The 22,553-nt window shown below is 52.2% G+C and overlaps 2 protein-coding genes across 5 annotated transcripts in view; one reads left to right on the top strand and one right to left on the bottom strand.

Annotated features, from left to right (window-relative positions):
* CNNM4 (cyclin and CBS domain divalent metal cation transport mediator 4) overlaps positions 1-2,275 on the top strand; it is an 81,307-nt gene extending 79,032 nt beyond the window's left edge. Inside the window, exons 8-9 of one of the 2 annotated variants that reach the window (XR_004427233.1) lie at positions 10-112; positions 1,875-1,942. Coding sequence is in view for 1 of the 2 variants with exons in the window: in XM_033159016.1 (XP_033014907.1) it covers positions 1,875-1,933 (59 nt within the window). In the remaining variant the exon portion in view is untranslated. Of the gene's footprint in view, positions 1-9; positions 113-1,874 lie in introns of both variants that reach the window. The other variant, XM_033159016.1, reaches the window with a different exon arrangement.
* Positions 2,276-5,090: 2,815 nt separating this feature from the next.
* On the bottom strand, positions 5,091-20,846 carry ANKRD23 (ankyrin repeat domain 23). 3 transcript variants are annotated; one of them, XM_033159012.1, is made up of 9 exons: positions 20,739-20,846; positions 16,085-16,240; positions 14,367-14,498; positions 13,241-13,348; positions 9,656-9,754; positions 9,057-9,155; positions 8,847-8,945; positions 8,091-8,189; positions 5,091-7,334 (listed from the first exon to the last, which is right to left on the bottom strand). In XM_033159012.1, the coding sequence occupies exons 1-9, from the start codon at positions 20,763-20,765 to the stop codon at positions 7,230-7,232; spliced, it is 924 nt and encodes a 307-aa protein (XP_033014903.1). In that variant the 5' UTR covers positions 20,766-20,846; the 3' UTR covers positions 5,091-7,229. The 3 variants fall into 3 exon arrangements, with proteins under 3 accessions (XP_033014903.1, XP_033014904.1, XP_033014905.1); XM_033159013.1 differs by lacking the exon at positions 8,847-8,945; XM_033159014.1 differs by lacking the exons at positions 5,091-7,334; positions 8,091-8,189 and adding an exon at positions 8,315-8,371.
* Between the last annotated feature and the right edge of the window lie 1,707 nt (positions 20,847-22,553).

Raw genomic sequence — 22,553 nt, 5'->3', positions numbered from 1 at the left:
TCCCTCCAGCCTTCCCGCTCAATCTCTCTTTCTTTGGCACAATTGAGAACTGCATTTAATACAGGCCTCTCTGCTATAGTCTGGAGTGCCATTTTTGTTTGAAAACCGCAAGGTAAATATATCCAGTTGGTTCCCTTCCTGCATTTCCCCTCTCCTTTGCAGTGCCCTCTGGACCCAGGGGAAGGGACAGCAGCTGGCCCTCTGGGCGTTATTGGGCTTCAGCCCCATCTGCATGGCTCATGGTCAGCAACACCTGGAGGGCCATAGGTTGCCTATTCCTTGTTTCGTCTCCCAGTCGTGTGATTGCTGTATGACAAGCAGAACTTTTAAATGACCCAGTCACCGTAGAGGCTGACTGTGTTAATCCTTCCCTCCTTCCCACGGAATCTGCATCTCATCAGGAGGGAGCTGCTAGGGGGAAAGACTCAACTAATCAACCCCTGGCCTGATGGATGGGTCATTAAGAGCACCCATCTTAGGTTGGGTCTACTCAGTAGTAGTAGACTGCAAGTGGGAAATGCCAGTTTGAAAACTCCCCTTACTTCTTCTTTTGTGCAGGTTTTCTGCTTGCAGGGCTTTGTGTTGGTTGTTTAACGAGGGCAGCACCCACCCTCCTGGCTGCACCCTAAAGTGGAACAGTTCTTTTTACCATCTAATTTTTGTAGCATCTGCAAACCAGACCTTTGTCTGTTGGGTCACTAATCCTCTCCCCATTCCTGCCTCTCCCACCTTAACCAGATGTGGCTCTTTTGTGCAGCGGAGGAAGGGGTGGGTCCACCTCGCGAGAGGCCAGGGGAGATCCCTGTGGGGGTTGGATTTCGCTGTTCTGATTCCATGCTAGCCTGCTTTCCTCCCTCCCTTCAGTGAGACTCAAGAGAATCTGTCTCATTCCCAGTGCTAAAGTGTGTCTCCACTCTCCACATGGCAAGAGTACAGGTGTAAGTTTATCAAGTGGGTATTTGCCACACTGTGTTACGCAAGCACTTGGTGAACTGGCTGACTGTATTATCCTACCCCCCCCCCCACACACCTTGCACAACCATATTTGCGGGGTTGTGTGTGTGTGTGTGTGTGTGTGTTACAAATTTGTGGGAGCAGAGAAATTGGCATTGGACAAGATATTCAGCTTCCCAGAATCTCAACTTATTTGTTATTTATTTATTTATTGCACCTTTCTCTCCAAGGAGGTCAATTTGGTGTGTACATGGTTCTTCCCTCCCTCCCCCCCCCCCAGCCTTCCTCATTTTATTCCCACGACAACCCTGTGAGGTAGATTAGGCTGAGAGGCAGAGTGACTGACCCAAGACCACTCATGGCTGAGTGGGAATTTGAACCCTGGTTGCTTCTCCTTGAAGGCACTGGTATGCTTGAAAGAACCAGGGTGGCAAAGTGGTTGGTATTTCAGAGTGCCAAGACCCAGGTTCACATCTCAGCTCAGCCATGAAGCGTACTGGGTAACCTTGGGCCAGCCACTTCCTCTCAGTGCCTAACCTCCCTCACAGGGCTGTTGTTTGCTGTGAGGATGGAAAGCATGCCACCTTGAGCCAGAGGCAAAGGTGAGCAGAGCGACCACTGGAGCTGACCTTTCTGCACACACCTCTCCATTCATTCAAACAAACAGACAAGCAAGAGGCAGGAGCTCAAGAAGGGTGAGGACTATGGCCTGGGGAGAGAGCAGAGGGTCAAAGAGAGGGCTGGAGGTCCCATTTGGAGAGCTGCAGGCTCCCCCATTACTCTTTCTTTCATACAAGATGCTCAGTCCCTGCTCATGGCTCAGTTCTTTGTTGCCAAACTGCCAAGAGAGCCCAGCAATGATGGGGTATAAACACTGCCATTCTTTCTCTTCCTTGCCACCCTCCCCCCGCCCATTCCAGGGAAAAGCAGAAGCAAGCTCAACCTTCTGGAAGAGGAGAGCCAGAGCACAGGGGTCTGACCCTCTGAAATCTCGGTCGCCTTCTCCTGGAGTCCACCCGTCCTTCTGAGGAACCTTTCACTTTGGCTCCTGCATCCCAGAGAGACTCGTGGAACTGTGAGGGAACTGGCAGCAGCCTCTTGGGTTGCTTCTGGTGCTGTGACCCGGCTGCAGCACCCAGGACGTCCTCTGAGCAGCACTTGACGGACAAAGGGTGATTGAGCGTGGGGGGGGGGGCAATCTCTAAGACTGTGCGCAGCAGAGAACAGCCACCCTGTGCCTACGGACTGGATTACTTTTGCAGGAGTTGGTGTGAGCAGGGACCGGCAAGGGTGTCATTGCAACAGCGTTCCCTCTGCTCCACTGACTGTGTTGATCTTTTTCCCCCATGTGCAACAGATCTCCCTTCCACCCAGCAGTCTCACATTCCTCCAGGTGCACTTAGTTCGTCATTCCCCACACCAGGCTTGCACTGGCGGCTCTGGGGCACAGCCACCCACCCTCCCTCCCTCTGCAGCTGTTGCGCTTCCTGCCTTTGACTGTAGCTGTGCCCAGCCACCATGCCAGGCCTGACTCCAGGACCTGAAACTTGCTCCTCCCACTTTCCAAGCACACCTGCCTGGCTGGTCTTCTGAACGCCAGCGCCAGGCTCCAAGGGCATTTGAACCAGTCATTGCTCTCATCTGGCGCCAGGCAGGGCATCATCCCATCCTCCCCAAATTGTGCCAAAGTCCACGCTCCCCGGAGCCACATGTACAGCCCGACTCTGTCTTGCCAGGATTGCACTGCTCGCCCTTTCCAGAACGTGGGTCCCCATGGCGAACGGGCGGTGGGCTCTGTCTGTGCCAACCCAGGGAATGCTGCTATTCTGCAAAGCAACCCTTCCTTCTCAGAGGAGCCTGTCTCCTGGCCACTTTCACCTAACGTTTCATTCTCTTCCCCCTTGCTTTGCATCTCTAGTTCTTAAATCCAACATAGGTTTGAAAAGCAGTTTGCACAGGTGGGGACTGGGGTGGGAGCCATTCCGACCCCGTGCTGGCGTTTCCCAAATACTGGAGTTTAAGTGACTCCTCATGTAAGCTGTTGAGTGGTTGGGGATGGGACAACAGGATTTGCCCCATCAATCTGCAGGCATTCCAGGCACCGAGTCTCCCACCTTGTGAATGCTTGCAGTGCATGGAGGATCTGCAGCATTTTGCTGCAGTTTACCCAAGAAGGCCTGCTGGGTGGAAGAAAGTCCTAAAGGACCGCCATTCCTCCTGTAACTGCTCCTTCTGGCTCCTTGTGTTCGTGCTTAGAAGAGCAGCTGCTGTTGCATTTCCCTCTGGGCTAGCCTTGCCCAGCCTGTGCACTCCAGATGTTTTGGACTACAACTTCCCATCAGCCTCATGCGGCCTGGCTCCTGCTCACGGTCTGATGGGAGCAGGAGTCCAGCACAACTGGAGGGCACCAGGTGGAGAAGGCTGTCCTCGGCTGTCCTCTTGGCTGCCGGGTTCTGGCTGGAGAGGCAGCACAGAATGCTACGCTTGCCCTCCACTCTAGCTTTGGCAGAAAGAAACAGTCCCCCCCCACCCTTAGTTGCTACTTACAGTATTCCCCCACTGGAGTTCTTGTTTTTAAAATGAAATAAAGGACTGAAGAGCAAGAGAGGGAAAGAGAGAGAGTTGGTTTCCCTTTCTCCTTCCCTCGTCTTCTCCCTGTCCATAACCAACAGCAGAAGTTGTCTAAAAGCAATGTATAATTTCAGGTAAATTATTTGTAACCTGCCTTTATGTTGTAGTTTTTCTGCAAGGACTGTACCTTCAAAATGGAATAGTCTAATCTTATATATCTATTTATAAGTTACTGGCTTTTAAGGAGTGTTTGGTACGCTGAGTTTATAAGGACCTCTAAAAACAATTAGGGAGCTGTTACCGTGAGCTGCTTCTGGGAATGGGATTTAAATGCCCCCCCCCCTTTCCTCTTGCTCCTTAGGTTGCCCATGGCTCTGGGAAGGAGCATCCCCTTTGGTTTCCACCAAAGAGTCTTGCTTAGCTGTGGTGACAGGGACCACAGCCAGGCTCTTGTCAGGGACGCCTCCCAGTCTGCCATGTCTGGTTGGGGAGTCCCATTCCACAAGCTACACCCCCAGCAGCCCTTTTCTCTGTCCTCAAGGGATGGTGCTGGACTCGAATGTGTCCTTGAACTGTGAAAATGGTCTCTGGTTTGTCTGGATGAGAGGAGTTGTAGGAAACTATGTATTGGTGGGTGGGTGGCACCCTTGATCCTCCTCCCCACAGGTATGTGGTTCCCCAGAAGACCCCCCCCCCGATTGAGGCCATGGGCTGTAGTGTTACCACCAGTGGTTGAGAGGGGGCCCTTTAAGGAGAAAGAGTTGATGCCAGAGCACTGGAGAGAGAAAGGATTTCGGGAGCAGCCCTTTCCTAAAACACAAAACTCTGCACAAAGCCAGGGCTTCCAATGATTTATTATTGTTCAAAGAATCGCATCAGTTTCATATTCAAAAAAACAAACACAAGCCTTTTGGGTGACTGGGGTTTAGCCATCCATGGTCAGCCCCACGCAGTCCCTTAAGCAGGGCCTTGTTTGACATGCCAGCTGTGGGGGAGAGGAGGGCTGTCTTCTCACGGAGTGAAGGGCCAGAAATGTCAAGGTCAACAGCCTTTGAGAAAGTTCCACCACCCGATTGGCGAAGAGAGCCCATCCTCCAGATGGCCAAATGCTGCTTGTCCAGAGCTGCTTGAATTTGTCAGAAATTTCCCCCCAAAAAGTGGAGGCTAGAACATTGTTTTAGACACATTTAGATTCAAGATCAGCTTGAAGAATTGAGACCTCACATTGGTTTGCAAAGATCCATTCAATGGAAGGGGCATAAAGGTGAAGGGACCCCTGACCATTAGGTCCAGTCGTGGACGACTCTGGGGTTGCGCGCTCATCTCGCTCTATAGGCCGAGGGAGCCAACATTTGTCCACATACAGCTTCCGGGTCACGTGTCCAGCATGACTAAGCCGCTTCTGGCGAACCAGAGCAGCGCACGGAAACGCCGTTTACCTTCCCGCTGGAGCAGTATCTATTTATTTACTTGCACTTCACGCTTTAGAACTGCTAGGTTGGCAGGAGCAGGGACCGAGCAACAGGAGCTCACCCAGTTGCGGGGATTCGAACTGCCGACCTTCCAATCGGCAAGCCCTAGGCTCTGTGGTTTAGACCACAGCGCCATCCGCATCCCACGGAAGGGGCATAGACATGTATTCAAAGTTCATTCTCCAGAGTCCAGTGTGACCCATGTACCAGACAGCAAGGTCAAGAAGGTAGACCATTGTGGTAACCAGGCACTGAAGGGCAATGCCTATCCTGGCTCTGGGGCTCTTTCACTGATTACCTTGGAAAAAATCCATCAACAGGTATGTATGTCAGGTTTACAGAACATGAAACCCAGTTCCACGGTGAAGGTCAGTTAGCAGACAGAGTCAAGGAGCTGCTGCACACTCCAGAAACAACAACAGTAAGGGGGTGATGCCAAGAACAGCTGTGCCAGCAGTGTGCAAACTTTGTGGAACCTGCAGCACTTGAGATCCATTTTGCATCAGAGAATAAATCCTTTGAGGATCATGTTTTGGTTGGGGGGGTCATGGCCTGAACCAGCAGTGCCAAGATCCTGCTTCTCCAACAGACAAGGAATGAGAGGGCCATGCCCGGAGGCATGTGGCACCACAGCAGTGGCTGGGAATGGCAAAGAGGAGGCAGTCGCTGGCACCTTTTAAGGGCTGGGAGCAAAGAGGTTATGCCCTTGTGGCATGTGCAAAGCCCCACCCCAGGGTGTCTCACAAGGGAACAGGCACAGTGATGCTTGACAGGAAAGAGCTGGGGTGCTTCCCTCATGCCTCGAAGGGGAAATGAAGGCAGCTGAGAGAGGATCCTTGTTTCTGCTTTTGGAGGCGGCAAAGGTATGGCTCATAACCAGCCGTGGCTTAAGTGTCTCAGGCATGGCTCCCCAGTCTACAGGGAACTTGCTTCCAGTCCTCACCATTGAACCAGGGAGGGCTGCAACTAAGCTCCAGAGCTGGCCTCCAGGATCTGTGAAAAGCAGAAGCTGTCTGCCTTTTCCTCCAAGGCCTCCTTGGACTCTCAGCCCCGACAGAACTGTTAAAGACTGTTAAAGAAGTGAAAGGCGCTGGGGAAGGGCAGCCATCACAAGTTCTCTGTCCCCCTATCCTGCGGCAGAGTGAGGAGGCTGTCTAGGCAGTAGATGGGGAGGGGGTGCAGTACAAGAGTGGCAGCTCCTGCCCTCCCCAGACTTTCCTCCTGAGCTCCCCGTGACAATGCTTGCTGGCTGGTGGTGTGGGCTGGCTGGCTGGCTACTTTGTCTCCTCCCAATGCCTCAACACACCTTCACCTGCGAGCGCCCTGGCTGGCTGCTCCAGCAGGTGAGTTCAGTGCGCTGCGCTGCTTGCCCATTGCTGCTGCTAATTCCCTGGAACAGGCCCAGGCGGAGCAGTGGAGCATTGGGAGAAAAAGCTGTGTGCCGCATGGCCTGCCCTGCACCCTCTAAGCTTGCGTGCTGCCCAGCACCTGCACTGAAGTGAGAGCCGGCTGCCATTAACAACCAGCTTCTAGGAGCAGAATGAGGCTGGTGTGCCATCCTGTCCTTTGCCTAATGTCTGGCGGGTGGGGGGGGGGATAGCCCTGCAGCCCACCTCCTGGGTGTTCCTGTGCAGCAGGACCACGGCTGCAGCATTCCCCTCACCTCCTGCTTGCCCTTCCTGATAGAGCTGCTTTGGGAATTCCCAAAGGGGCTGTGCATCTACCCAGCTCCCTGTAATAAAAGCCTTTCTTTTCCTCTACCCTTTTTGCTGGCCAGAGGACAGCAGATTTTCCTGTTTCCAAAGGAAGACCGTCATTCCCACACATGCCCCCCATCACAGCCACAAGGTTTCCAAGTGCCATCTCTTGTGCCTTAGTTTCTCCTTGGGTGACAGCCTCTACAGAGAGCCACAAGAGGGAGGGAGTTTGTGGGCTCCACTAGGAAGAGCAAGTGTGGGACAGGCCCAGCATGGCTGGCTCCCAGCCCCACTCCTAGGAGCAGAAAACTGACCCTCAAAGCCTTTTGAGACAAAACAGGAAGGCCTCGGGGACAACCTCTCAGCCTGAGGGTACCAAATAAGTACCTGGTGCCTCGCTGGCACCACAGTCGTAACGGGGTGGGGGCATATCTGCTGAAGGGCAAGGGGAGTGAGTTGGTCCCCAGCCGGTGGAGTGGTAGGGTGGAATGCCAGCTCACAGAGCCAGCACCCCACCACCCAAGATCCCCCACTCTCAGCAGCTCCTGAGGGGGCCTCGCTGCCGGTTGGCACAGGCCTGCAGTGTCTCTCGGATGCCCATCTGCCAGTCTTTCACCAGGTCCACTGGAGTTACTGCCTCCTGCCAGAACAAAAAAATGGCATCAGACAGCTTTGCCCGCCTCTCCGCTTCCTGCCTCAAGCTGGAAGGCCAGGAAGAGGCAGAAAGAAGCCTTCCAATCTCTCTGTTAGGGGTGGGGAGCCTGAGACACGCCAGGTGTTGTGGCAGGACTGACCACAGGGTAGTAGGCTGCACCCTGGAAAGCTGCAGCTTCCATGCTCCCCACACTACAGGCTCACCCTGTTTGGGCTTCTTGACAGATGGGATGGCAGGCTATGGCACAGGCCCACAGTTGGCTGCAGATGGCAAGCCACGGGGGCTTTTCTCACCCAAGCAGCCCACTCTACCAGTCCTCGTTGAGCATCAGCTTAGTTCTCACTCTGGCAGTAAATCTGCCTGGGTTTCTGAGTGTAGGTAGGGACACTCATTAAAAAAGCCCTCTATATTGGGAAATTACATGTTGTTGAGAAGGGTTATAGACTCACCTTTGCCCTGAACTGCTACCTTTCTATGTGAAGGGCCCTTTTATGCAGGAGCATTTAGCACCTGAAGCTATCATCTGCAGCCTGCTGTGACACAGCCCAGACACAAGTTTACAGACTCAGTGAGCCTAGAGTAGATGAGGCCTTAGAGCGGTGCAGAAAGTGAATGGTACATTTGTGCCACAGAGCTGTGCCACCCGACCCACACCGCACAAGCCTCGGGTGCCCAAGGGTTTTCCTTGCTTGTTGCCCATTCTGAAAGGGTGGTAGAACCTCCCCGCTGTCCACCCCTCACCTCATTCTGGATGGCCAGGTTTGCCCCGTACATCAGCAGCGTCTTCACAGCCTTGAAGCGTCCCAGCCTGACTGCGTCGTGAAGGGGCGTGTCTCCTTCCTGGGCAGGGGGGGCAGAGTAAGTGTGCATGGCCTCCTCCACACCAGGGCCAGTTAAAGGGCAGATTCTTAGCTCGGCAGAAGAGCTGCTGCTTTGCATGCAGAAGGATCCCAGGCTAGGAAAAAGCCCTGCTGGAAGTCTCAAGGACCCACGGAAAATGGCAATGAACAAACTGACCTGGGCTAGAAGGGTGAAAGCTCCAACTCAGTAAAAGGAGGGCTGTGTGCAGAGTGTGTCAGATAAAAAAAATTCTGTGTCTTGCATATATAATGCAAACAAGCGCAATTGCTTTTATTTTGCATAATTCCTTCTGCTAAAGCAAAGAGCGAGGGCCATTTCTGAAAGTGCTTGAGGATACACCCCAAAGTGCCTGGAAGGAGGGACCACCAGAAGAGCCCTGCTGCTGGATCAGGCCAAAGGCCCATCTGGTCCAGCACCCCGTCCTCAGTGGCCATCCAGACACCGAAGAAACCTGAGCAGCCCCTCTCTCCTCGCATCCTCTGGCGGCAGGGGGAGAACTCAGGAGGGTTTCTCTGCTGCCAGCTCGCCTCCCAAAAGCAGTGCAGTCTTTTGGGCAGAGCCACAAGGAGGGCTTGGCCACCCCAGCTGCTCCCCACGGCCCAGAGGCAGAGGCCACCCCTCCCCTTCATCTCATACCTTGTCTTGAGCATTGATGTTTGCCCCACAGGCAATGAGGTGCTCGGCGCAGTCGCTGTGCCCCGTCCGGACGGCCACATGCAGGGGGGTGCTCCACAGCTGCCAGAGAAAGAGAATCCCTCAGAGCCCACCCCATTGTCCCAGCGGGGACTCAGTCACGGAGGCAACGCTCCCTGAGATGGGGAGGCGGCATTGGCTGAGGCTTCTCACCTTGTCCCGCGTGGAGATCTTGGCTCCCCGGCCCATCAAGCGCTTGAGGATCTCCAGGTGCCCCCCACGACAGGCCCAGAGCACAGGGGTCGCGTCCAGCTGCGTCAAAGCAGAGCCCACTCATTATAGGGAGAAGATCGTTTGGGGCACAAGGAAGTCTGGCTGCACAGGAGCGGGGAGGTGGGGAAGATGAGGGCATAAAGCAGCCTTCGCCAACGGGCGCCTGCCACGTTCCAGACTACAAATCCCATCATCTTCAGCATCATGCAGCTGTGCCGGCTGGGGCTCTTGGGAGCTGTACTCTAAAGCATCTGGAGGGCATCAGGTTGGCCAAGAGAATGGTGGGGTGGGTGTACCCTTCCTACTTTTGGGAAAGGGTCCCTCCCTCCCTGCCTCTCTCTCCCTCTGCAACTGCTAGAGCTTCAGCAAGGCAGGAGAGTGCATGCCTGTCCTCTGGGCTGGAATCATGGCCCCGACGACAGCCAACCTGGCTTGCTCCTGCTTTTTAGCATTTTTAAGACAGTGAGTGTAGTTAAAGCAGTGATTGATAGGTCCGTTTTTTTTCCAGCAGCAGGTGCCAGGAATCCCTGGGTGCTCACCGTGTCTCTCGGCTCCAGCTTGGCCCCAGCTTCCAGCAGCTTGTCCACGATCTCTGCATGGCCCCGCAAGCAGGCCTGGTGCAGGGCTGTACATCTGAACTGCAGGAGGAAACACAAAGGAGCACCTTGGTTTGACTGGCCAGCACCCTGCAAGCCTGCCCACCCCTTTTGCATCCACCCAAGGGTCCTCTATGATGGACACTTGGCACAGCCCATCAAACCAAAACAGCATATCCTGGGGCAGGGGTTCACCTCCCTAGTGCAGAATTGCACATTACTCTACGATAGCCTTTGCCAGCCTAGTGCCTAGTGTAATGGTTTCAATTACAACTTCCATCAGCCATAGCCAGCACTGGAGGGCACCATAGAATCATAGAATCATAAAGTTGGAAGAGACCACAAGGGCCATCCAATCCAACCCCCTGCCAAGCAGGAAACACCATCAAAGCATTCCTGACAGATGGCTGTCAAGCCTCTGCTTAAAGACCTCCAAAGAAGGAGACTCCACCACACTCCTTGGCAGCAAATTCCACTGCCGAACAGCTCTCACTATCAGGAAGTTCTTCCTAATGTTTAGGTGGAATCTTCTATCTTGTAGTTTGAATCCATTGCCCCGTGTCCGCTTCTCTGGAGCAGCAGAAAACAACCTTTCACCCTCCTCTATATGACATCCTTTTATATATTTGAACATGGCTTAACCTTCTCTTCTCCAGGCTAAACATACCCAGCTTCCTAAGCCGTTCCTCATAAGGCATCGTTTCCAGGCCTTTGACCATTTTGGTTGCCCTCTTCTGGACACGTTCCAGCTTGTCAGTATCCTTCTTGAACTGTGGTGCCCAGAACTGGACACAGTACTCCAGGTGAGGTCTGACCAGAGCGGAATACAGTGGTACTATTACTTCCCTTGATCTAGATGCTATACTCCTATTGATGCAGGCCAGAACTGCATTGGCTTTTTTAGCTGCTGCATCACACTGTTGACTCATGTCAAGTTTGTGGTCTACCAAGACTCCTAGATCCTTTTCACATGTACTGCTCTCATGCCAGGTGTCACCCGATTACTCAGTTGGGGGGGCAACAAAATGTGGGGTTCGTGCTACAAAACCCCATAAAATGACTACAAAAGTTCAGCACCCGTTTGGAGGGGACCCAAAATCTTGGGGTTCATAGTGAATGAAGCTTTGTTGTTGTTGTTGTTCAGTCGTTCAGTCGTGTCCGACTCTTCGTGACCCCATGGACCAGAGCACGCCAGGCACGCCTATCCTTCACTGCCTCTCGCAGTTTGGCCAAACTCATGTTAGTAGCTTCGAGAACACTGTCCAACCATCTCATCCTCTGTCGTCCCCTTCTCCTTGTGCCCTCCATCTTTCCCAACATCAGTGTCTTTTCTAGGGAGTCTTCTCTTCTCATGAGGTGGCCAAAGTACTGGAGCCTCAACTTCAGGATCTGTCCTTCCAGTGAGCACTCAGGGCTGATTTCCTTGAGAATGGATAGGTTTGATCTTCTTGCAGTCCATGGGACTCTCAAGAGTCTCCTCCAGCACCATAATTCAAAAGCATCAATTCTTCGGCGATCAGCCTTCTTGATGGTCCAGCTCTCACTTCCGTACATTACTACTGGGAAAACCATAGCTTTAACTATACGGACCTTTGTTGGCAAGGTGATGTCTCTGCTTTTTAAGATGCTGTCTAGGTTTGTCATTGCTTTTCTCCCAATAAGCAGGCGTCTTCTAGTGAATGAAGCTGGGGAACACCAAAGGGGAAGTTTTATTTCCACCAGGGGGTTGTCTGCTTCTGGGGCAATGCAGCTTAAAAAGTTGCTGAGCAACTGTCTCCATGTGGGGAAGAGGGGGCTCTTGTGCTCACATCCTGCTTGCGGGTTTCCCACAGACATTTGGTTGGCCCCTGTGAGAACAGGATGCTGGACTAGATGGGCCACTGGCCTGATCTAGCAGCAGGCTCTTCACACAGATGTTAAACAATGGAATCTGTCCCACAAGATGTAGTGATAGCCACCAACTTGGCTGGTTTTAAAAGAGGATTGGACAAATTCGAGGAGGAGGAGGCTCTCCTTGGCTGCTGGCCACAAGGGCTAGTCTCTCTCTCTCTCTCTCTCTCTCTCTCTCTCTCTCTCTCTCTCTCTCTCTCTCTCTCCCCTGCTGAGAGGCTCTGAATGGCGACTGCTGGCCATCGCAAGCAGAGGGACACCTGGCTTGGCCACTAAGACAACAGGATGCTGCTGGTGCCTGATCTTGCAGCCTCGCTCCTCTTGCACTCTTGTGGATGTGTATTTCTGATACAAGCACCTATTAAAACTGCAGATAGCAAAGGCCCATCTTAGCAACCGTTCATCGCGTGAGAGAGAAGCAAGAACCGCACTTCTGAGGTGATGCCTGGCACAAAACATCTGGAATTTAAAAACCATCCTTTGGGAATGATTGTTTTCCATTGATGCAAATTTAGACAGATGTAATCAACTCAAACTCATGCAGTGAATCAACTAAGATGGCTTTAGTGAGGCAGCTGCGTGCGTGAGAGCACACAGTGGTGCATCTGTGGCTGGATCTTGGGGTTGTTGGCATGGGGGGGGCACTCTAATGACCATCCCAGAGAATGGCGGCTGATGGAATAAGTGACCTGAGCTGGCAGGGGTGCCCCAGGCCCCTCCAGAACTGACGCTGATCACCGCAGCAACATCCTTCCTTTCAGCTTATTTTTTATAGTCGGGGTGGAAGCCTGAGCAGATGCTCATGTTGTTATTTTTACTGTAAAATATATTATCCTCTTCTACAACAAAATGAGGCTATTCCAAAGTAACTGTGCTTTTGCATCAGGGCAGGAGGAAAAGCAAACTCAATTTTATTCCGGGAGCCTCAGTAGTGCCATAGTGATTTAAGTCAAAGCTGCATACGCTGGATCTTTTTGTTTTTTATCATCAGAGCTGGAAAACTGGTTTTTTTGCTGCTATTTGGTCTAATGCACCAGGAATGTGGAAGCGCTTATAATGCAGACGGGGGACGAAGAAGGGAAATGCTAATTGTGTGTTTCATAACTGAGTGTCTAAAGGGGGTTCCCCATAAGACCATTCAGTCCAACCAAATAAAACCAAGGCAGCTGCCTCTAGTGGAGAGAATCCTGGTGCAATTTGGGGAGGCAGAGAGACCTGACCAGGGTGATGGTTAGGGGGCCTGATTCCAGCGAATGCTGTGAGAGCCCCTGATGCTGCAGCTGTGATGAAAGCTGCTGAGTTTTGGACAAGTGAAAGGATCTAAAACAACCACACTCCCCAGAGAAGATCTCCTGCAGAGTGAGTGAGAGTTGCGCAATATCAGGTTGGTTCCTTTCAGTGGGGCTGTGCAAGAGAACGTCCCAGGGGATTGCGCCCTTTAAGGCTGAATAAAAGGGGAGGTGCTCCTGGGCAAATTTGCCTCTCTCCCCCTTCCTTTGCTAATAACCTCCACCCCAGCTGCCACCCTTGCCTTTGCCTGGGTTCCCTGGACTGACCCCCATCCCCCTTTCCCTATTTCATCATTAGGCAAATGCCAGATGGAAGCATGAGGCTTGCATTTCTTGGCACCCCCTTTACCTTGTCATGAGCGTTGGGGTCCCCTCCGTCTGCCAGGTATTTCTCGATCACAGGAAGCCGGTTCTCCAGTGCCGCTTGAAGAAACTGCCCTGGACCCACAGGCTCTGTCTACAGAGGAAAGTGATAGGAGTCAAACTCTCCTTTTCCACAAGGTGCCTTTTGAAGAGAGGGGACGCTCAGTCTGCCTTGTCCACCTTCACCCCACCCCAAAACTACACAATACTACTGCTATTACTACTACTACTACTACTAATAATAATAATAATAATAATAATAATAATAATAATAGGGTTTTTTAAATTGAACAATGTACAAATTCTGCTTAAATAATTGTACTACTAATAATTCTACTAATAATAATTTAACTAATAAAAAGAAAGGTTTAGTTGGTGCCTCAGAGATAACAATGTGGCTGTCCCATTGCAAAGTCTGCAGCCCTGAAGGTGGATGGGCAGGGACAACCCAGCCATTAGGCAGAGGGAGGCATCTGCTTCAGGTGCCAATGCTGGTGGGCAGAGCATCCACCTCCCGCCATTCCCCTGGGGACCCTTAAGCCAGCCTCTGCTCCCAGGGATGCAGCAGAAGACACTGTCCCGCTGGTGCTGTGGAAGGTGAAGTTTGAATTCCAGGTGTGGAATGGGATGGCACCATCTTGTCCTTTGCCTCAGGTAGCAAAATGTCTTGTCCCAGCCCTATAAAGGGGACCTCTAAAGCAGATCTCGGTATGTTGAATAAGTTCATATGAGAGATGCACCAGCCCCTAATTAATTTAGGGCTTGCAAGGGGGCAGCACTTTGAATTGCACCCAAAAATAAATTGGAAGCTGTTTTGTGATGGGACCCAGTTGGTAACCTGGACACCATAGTAGCTCGCAAGTGCTGATCACAGGCAGTCTATCTGGGATGCTATCCAAGCATGGATACGTGTGACAAGACCAGGTTTTTCTGAGAAGAGATGCAATTGGTGGCACACCAAGGGGGATGAATGCTTGCAAAGCTAGGTCCAAGCCACAAACCTCCTCTTGCAGGGGAAGCACAACCCCGAACCCCCTCCCTCTAAAGCAGTGTGTCAAGGCTACACCTGTGCTGCAGCACACAGTCTTCTAGCAAGGCCTGTGGAGACTCACAATCACTTCTGGCTCCCGTTCTTTGGGGCGGATCACTTGCTTCAACCTCTTCTTATTCTTGCGAAGCTTGACAATAGCCTCCAAGTCCTGCAGGCTGTCTAGCTTCAGCCTGGAATTGCTGAGTGTCTCAAGCTGGAAAGGAGATGGGGGGGGGGGAATGAGATGTGTGGGCAACCGGCCGCAGTGGGGGAGGGGAGGCCAGTGGGAGAGGCTTTGCAGCGCCCCCTTGCAAAGCTTCCATTCATTTCAGTGGGGTTTGGGCAGGGTTGCTTTTCAGCAGGGAGGCGTTTGCTTGTCTGCCACAGCTCAAATTATCCTGCCACCCCTCATGGTGCTCACTGTATTCTACCTCAGGAGGCTGCCCCACATTGCTTCATAGTAAACCAGGAGTGGAGAATGGGATCCAGCCACTGGGCAGGATGCTGACATCCCTCAACCTGCCCAGTGGGCCACTTTGGGTGCAGCCACCCACCTGGTATCACCTTGACAGGGGACAGCTGCAACTGCTTTTGGGCAGGACCCGGCTCCATGCAGAGGCTCCGACTGAGAGCTCCTGAGTAGAACCAGACCCAGAGAGAGAGAGCTACAATCCGTGCCAAATATAAAAGGTGCCGAACACAAGCCCTCCTTGCCTAGGAGTCATCAGGAGTGCCCTTTCAGGCTCCCAGTTGTCTGTTGCTTTCTTGAAAAAAATGTTTTGTTATGAATGTGTTTGCTGCCCTGAGCTTCTTTAGGAGGAAATACGGAATATAAATTCAATCAATCAATAAGTGCAACAAAGCCAAGAGAATCTTGTGGCCCTTGAAGGGCTAAGAGATCAAAGCATAAAGAGGATTCAGTCTTCAGTGGCATTTAACAGAAGCAGAGCGTCCGGACCATAGTCTCCCAAAGGGTAGACCAGTTTTTCTTAACCTTGGGTCTCCAGCTGTTGTTGGACTACAACTCCCATCATCCTTGACCACTGGCCCTGCTAGCTAGGGATGATGGGAGTTGTAGTCCAACAACAGCTGGAGACCCATGTTTCAGAAACACTGGTGTAGACGATCCACTGCATTGCTATATCAGATCCGTATTCATATAGATTGCTCAACCATTCTCTAGAATGTGCTCTAGCCACTTCCTTTTCTGTGGCCTGCCTCTCTTTTGTAGCAATCAGCTCTATCACTTTCACTCTCTCCTTCCCAAATATCATTGCCTTTACATCTGTTTACACACATACTCCAAACTGCTATAGGAAGCAGGGTGTGTGTGATCACATTCAGAGAATACAGTACAGGGAGTATTTAGCCCTTTCCCCACATACAATAGTCCCAAGGCATCTTCCCCTCCCCACATCTGGGGGAAAGTGGGGTGGACCTGCCCAGTTGACTACATTGAGTTAGAAACCTGGAAGCTCCAATTCCAGCTTCAAGCAGAACTGCCTGAATTTGCTGCTGCTAAATCATCCATGTCTGGAAGCACCTTTGGTCTTTCAAGTGCCATGTGATGCCTTGGGAACACAGGTCAGCCTCTGGCTCAGCTGCGGGAAGATATCCCAGGTGCACACCTTTGCGGTGTCTGTTTAGCAGGTTGACTGCTGGGGGAGTAAGAGGAGCAGGTGGCCAGCTGGCTTGTCAGACAAGAGCCTTCTTGTGCACTATTGCCCCCTTGTGGCTGCGGAGGAGACAGGCCCCTGCCCACCCCCACCCCCCATGGACAAGGTGGAACTTCTCACCCACCTTTTTCTTCTTTGTATCTTCTGCCTTCTGCCTTTCCTTGCTGACTGCTTCCCACACACCTGCCGGGCCTGACCGCCATCTCTCTGGCTCCCTGGCCGCACTTCTTGCCAGCACTTCAAAACCTCTCCCTTTCCCGTCATGTCGTTCGCCACTTACCTGGCGGTGAGGGAAAAAGACAGGAGCATGAGGACTGTCTTGGGCCCCTATCTCTCTTCCAGCAAAGTGTCTATATCCCTCCTTCTGGCCGCAAATTCTGGTGGTGGGTGTCAATAGCTCAGCTGTAGAGCATCTCTTTGCATGCAGAAGGTGCCAGGTTCGACCCCCAGCATCACCAGGTAGGGCTGGGAATGTCTCCTGCCTGAAACTCTGGAAACCTGCTGCCTGAAAGCATTGACATCACTGAGCTCACTCACTATAAGGCAGTTTATTGTGCTGCTGGGATTGTAGCCTCTGTGGTACCGTGGTTAGAGGGTTGCACGGGGACCTGGGAGACCAGGGTTCAAATCCTACACTCAGCTGTGAAACTCACTGGGTCCACCGCCTTGATCTCCTTGTTGGAAAGAGGTGATATAAAGACAGTAATGAATTCATAAAATGGACCAGGGCAGGGCAGGAGGGAGGGAAACAAGGTGGGAGGGAGAGGGAGAGCTCCAAGTTTTGCAGGTGTACAAAATAACTTAAGGAGGTTGTCTCACAAATGCAGCAAAGGTGCACAGTCCGCCTCAGTTGCATTAGAATCCACAGCAGCCTGCCTGGTCCCAGAACGCCCATTGAAGTTCTTGATCTGCTCTTAAGCTCTGCTCTTAGTGTTGACCCTGCCTACGGTCATTTGTTCCCTCAGCCAAGTTTGTCTGTTTCCGCAAGTTGCTGATCCACCTTGCTCTCCCGCCAAGTGCCCAGTCCCAGGGCCAACTTGCAACATTCTCTCCCCCCCCCCCGCACTGCCCTCCCTGACGCCTGCTCCTCCTGGCCCTGATGAAGGAACTTCTATTTATATAGATATGTATATATATAAGCAGCAGCTCCTGGCTCAGGAACACACATCACGTGCAGCGAATGCTCCCTCCTCCCACAAGGGCAAAGTCAGCATTGTCCACAACAGGGCCGACTAGACATTTGGGCGCCTGAGGCAGGACGTCTCCAGGGTGGAAAATCCCCAGGCACTAGCAGGTCACTGGGAACAGCCGCTGGGCAAACTTCATTCCGATGAACACCCAGGCTCTCATGCCCGTCCCATTCATTTCAAGAGGGTGATCGTTTCCTGACTGCTTGTAGCTCAGCATGGTCTGCCTACACCCAGCCTCACGCTCTCCCTGGCCAAAGGAAAACGCGCTGCTTGAGATGTCCATACAGAGACAACAGGAGACATGTTGGCAGCGAGGCAGAAAACCCAAACACTCCTTTATTTCTGCCTTTCTAACCTAAGAGCCCTTCTAGTCCAGCATTCTGTTCTCCCTGTGGCCACCCAGATGCCTTTAGGAAGCCCAAGGGGAAACTAGCAAGAAGCACTGGGTGTCCAGGACTCTGCGAAGCAGAAGAGAGCCAGAAGGGTGGGGTGGAATGGGACCAAGTCCTGGGAGGCCAGGGCTTAACTTCAGTCACAAAGCTCACTGGGTGACCCCGGGGCCAGTCACAGCCTCTCAGCCTCACCTACCTTGCAGGGTATTAAACAAGGAGCAGGGAGAACCATGTGTGCCACCTGGGGCTCTGGGGTGTGTGGGTGTGGAGTTGGGCTATAAATGCAGCAGATTAATTGTTGAATAAACTCTCCTCGCTTGCAATGTTCTTCTGCCATCACTAGTACCCACTGATAGCCTCATCCTCCAGGAATTAGTCCATTCCTCTTTTAAAGACTCCATTATGCTTCCTTTCCAAAATATATATTACAAACACATTTGGTTGCCTGGGATGGAATCCAAAGGGTGCCCCCCCAACTTCTGCTGGGGTCAACACTAAAAAGTCTTGCTGCACCTTTAAGGCTCTGCTGTTGCCTTTCTTGATTCCCCCCAGCCCACTTTCGGAGGACCCCCCTAAGCTTGGCCTGGAGGACCCCAGAAATAATGAAGGCAGCCAACAGGTTAGAAAACACACACACACCCTTAAATAGCGTTTCAACATGTGCCACCTGAGGCAGCCCCCCCCCCCCGGCTGCGCAGCACCTGAGCATAACATTGCTAGAGTAATGTGATAGCTTCTAGGCCTTGCTGCTGTCACAGGCCAAGCATGTTTTCTCCCCAGTTTCAGTCACCCCAGCAGGGTGTCAGCGGCTCCCTTCCTTCTTAGGCCTCCAGGGAAGAGGACACCCAGAGGTCTTGTGTGACCTCCATGAGGCAGCAAGCAGAGCTTCAGCTGGACACAGCAGCCAAAATAAGACACCAGCTGCAGCGCCAGGCAATGCTCACGCCCAGGGGAGGCCTAGCAGGCTTGTTTGTGACATCCTTCCCGTGTGCACATATAAGGCAGTTGAAGGAGTTCGTCCACTGCCTCAGCTGCCTTCTACCAATCCATCTAACTCACTATTGCCTGCACTGACTGGCAGCAGCATTGAGGGGGGGGGGGGTTCAAGCAGGTTCTCTCCCAGGAGATTCCATTGGAGATTGAACTAGGGACCTTCTGCATGCAAGGCTCCACCACTGAGCCACGACCCGTCCCTTGACAGCAAATTTAATTATTGTTGTTTCATACAAGAGACTTTCTCCGCCCTACCTGGAGATATGAGGCATTGACCCTAGAGCCTTCAGGTGGGCTACCATGGAGCTACAGCTGTTCCTTGGTTTGATGCACTCCCATGGACAAGGGCTGGTGCATCCTGTCCTCGGTCGTGAAACCAGGCCCCAATCCGCCTGCCTCTGCAGCGGCCAGGTGGGCTGCCATGATCCACATCTTTCCTACTAAAAGGCATTTCCCCAAGACACCAGGAATGAATCCAAAAAAATTCAGATGCCACAGCCAAGAATGATGGTTTGGGTGCAAGGAGAGAAGAGTGGGAGGGTGGATTCTGCCAACATTGTAAAAGTATACTGATGCTGGATTATTGGATAAATCAAGAGAATACCCAAAAGTTTACTCCTGGAAGATGAAGTTCTCTTTTGGATGGAGCTAAGCTCAATATACTGAGAACATGTAAAAATGAGGACAGCATAGCTTGAAAAGAAAAAAATTCTAAATGATATGGGGCCCTTTAGAAGAAACTGCTGATATATCCTAGTTAGAGGTATTTTTGTTCTAGAAATTCTGCTGCTGCCATGACCAGCACCCTTAAATGGCAAGCCATCCACACACCCTTAGGGCTGCAGTCTTAGACCAACTTACCTGGGAGTAAGCCTTGCTGAAACCAATGCAAGTTACTTCTGCGTAGAGATGTACAGGATTGTGGGGTTAACGAGGAGGGAGCCTCTAACTTTTGCTGGCACAACCTCCCTTCACCCCCCACTTCCAGCTCCTCTTTCCCCCTGGGTCAGTGGCAGACTTTGGGCTTTCAGATTTCAGCATTGCCCTTTGTGACGCCGTTTTCACTTCTCATCTTCCTTTGTAAGTCATTGTTGCAGTGCCCTCTTGGCTTGGACCCAGCGCAGGTGAACCAGCCACACTCCCCTAAACCCGCCTCTGCCTGGGTCTTGTAGGCTTACACCTAGGATGTTACTAACAATTAACCCTAAACAGTGTTATTATCCGGATCACTGTCCTGTCCTTCACACTACCACCTTGGCACCACTCCACGTGTATCTACATGCATCTCAAGACTGATTTATTTATTGACAGATGAATATTGTCTTGCTGGCTACTTAAAAACTTACAATACTTTCAGAGACTTTGTGTGATGTATCATATTTGCAAGAGTGTAGATTTTGGTCTCATGTTATGTTTGTTGCGTTTAAAGAATTAGTGCCTTTACCATTTATTGGTCTACGTGTTGCCTATCACACCTAGGATGGGCACCTGACCAACTTTCCAGAGGGCAGTTGAATTGGTCCTTTGAGGACAACCCAGTCCAGGTCTGCTTTAAAGAGAAGCACTATGAGAAGGGAGTCCTGCAGGTAGAAGAGCAGCCACAGCCACATCACCTGCTGGCCGGTCCTGCTCTGTTGTACTGCATTCCTATTGAAATGACAGCCATTCTAAATTTGCATCTATACAACCCAATGACCATATGGAAATGTTATGCAAACTGCTGGCCCTTTTGTCTTCTTTGTGGGGCAATGCATAACTGGCCGCCCCAACCCACACCGCATGACACTTGGAGTGTGACTCCCCTGCCCCCCCCCCCGCAATCTGGAGCAGTCCTGGATCAGAGAACCTTCCCACCCAAGTAAGGTCTATGGCAGGTGTGGGAAGAAAGCACAATGGAGCCTTTGAGTAGATTTCTAGATGTCTGCAAGGGTTTCTAACTAATTGTCTCAACAATTGCAACAATCCAGCTCAGTCCTGGTCCTGGTCACAAATTCCTGGGCTGAGCAGAACACTCACAGAGACACCCTGTTCCTTAATTCTTAATGTACATATGCCTGGCACCAGACTGTTTTGCACCAAACTGTGGCTGGTGTAGCTCAAGGCTCTCATTAAAAAAACAAAAGCCTGCCGTTTGCCCATCTCTGAGCTGAAGAGCCCATCCTGGATTGCCCTCAGCCCCCCACCCGACCCCTCCATCACTTACCAACTGCTGAATGCTGAAGATCTCCATGGTCCCCCCTACACCAGAGCCACAACGCTCACTCCTTGGCCGCCAGGCACAGCAGCTGTTTTTATTCTACCCGGGGGGGGGGGGAGGCTGCATTTGGGCTTTGCTCCAAAGCTCTCCCTCCCTTCCAGCAAACTGGATAATTCAGGTGCCATGTCACGCGGGCTAAAATAACTTCATAGTTTAAAGATTTCCAGAGCTTGGCGGTGGGGGAAGCGGTGGGAGCTTGCAATGGGATCCCCAGGTCCAGAGTGGGAAACTTGTGCAATTGTTTGGAATGAGAAGAGCTCCAGATAAATCAGAGCAGTTGGGAGTCCCATAACATTGGGGAGGGGGCATAGGCTCCCTACCACCATGCTACTTGCTCAGCACCTTCACACCACTCCCAAGGGCGCTGCATTGGCTGCCAACAAGCTACCGGCCCCGATTCAATGTTGTTGGCCTTGACACACAAAGTCTGGACCAGCTTGGGGGGGGGGCAAATACCATAGGAAGCTGCCTTAGACCAAGTCAGCCCATTAGTCTATCAAACTAAGTGTTGCCTGCACAGACCGGCAGTGGCTCTCCAGGGTTTCAGGCAGGGGGCATTCCCAGATCTGCCTGCAGATGCCAAGGGTTGGACCTGGGACCGTCTGCATGCAAAGCAGATGCTCCGCTGCTGTGCTGTGCTGTGGCCCCTGCCCAGTTGCCTGCAGGAACGCCTTCCCCAGAACTTGCACTCTGAATTCAGGGTGGGTTAAAGAGACGGGGAGCAGGTGACCATGTGTACAGGCAGGTGGAGTGAAGGCGGATCTAAAAAGCTGCAACCCAGAAGGCAGCCTCTGCAGACAGTTGAGCAGAAGAGATCCTCCCAGAGCTACAATTCCCAGAGCGGTTTAACAACCAATCCCTCCTAACAACTCTCAACACCCTTAACAAAGCACAGCTCCCATTATTCTTTGAAGGGAAGCAGGGCTGTCTCGTCATAGGGCCTGGGTGGCACGGCGCGCCAGGGCGCCGGGCCCCCCAGGGTCGCCCCCGCGAGCCCGCCGGCATACCGGGCGCCCCCTCCCCAACCCGCCCCCATAGGCGGGTGGGCGCTGCCGCGTGCGCCAGCAGGCTGGCTGCAAGCTGGCCACCCTCCGGAGCCCCAGCTGGAGCGCTGGGAAGGGCGCGCAAAGCCCCTCGCCGTTCCAGCGCTGGGAAGGGCACGCAAAGCACCACACCCCTCATCCCCCGCTCGCCCACCCCCCCTCCCGAGGGGCGGCCAGCGCGGGAGGGAGGCGGCATGCGGGGGGCGCCAAAGGATCGTTGCGCCACGGCGCCCGATCCCTTTAAGACGGCCCTGAAGGGAAGCAACACCTGTTGACATGTAAGGTGTGGGTGTGGTCTATGTCTACAATATTTGATCATGCGTAATTGTTTTACCATTAAACTTCATGATTTTGGTTTTTTTAATTGTGTCTGTAAGTCGCCTAGGAAGCAGCTTTATATCAAACCAAAAAAACCAAATGAATGAATGATTGAATGAATGAATAAGCTGATCCAACAAGAGGGGAAATTTCAGAAGTAAATTACTCTCATGGACTGAATATAAATTACAAAAACACATGAGATCAATAATACTTAAGAGGATTACTGAAGAAATGAAGTAAGACCTTTGAGCAGCTGAAACCAGGCAGGGAAACTTGTGGCTCGTCAAATGCTGTCAGCCTACCACCATCCAGAGCATCCAGGGAGCACCAAGTTGGCGAAGGGTGTCCCAAACTGTTGCTCATTTGTTCCTGTGGGCTGCACGGCTTCTCTTTCTAC

The sequence above is a fragment of the Lacerta agilis genome, chromosome 8 (assembly GCF_009819535.1).
Source record: "Lacerta agilis isolate rLacAgi1 chromosome 8, rLacAgi1.pri, whole genome shotgun sequence".
In the NCBI taxonomy this organism is placed as follows: Eukaryota; Metazoa; Chordata; class Lepidosauria; order Squamata; family Lacertidae; genus Lacerta; species Lacerta agilis.
This window is presented reverse-complemented; position numbering and strand designations above follow the sequence as displayed.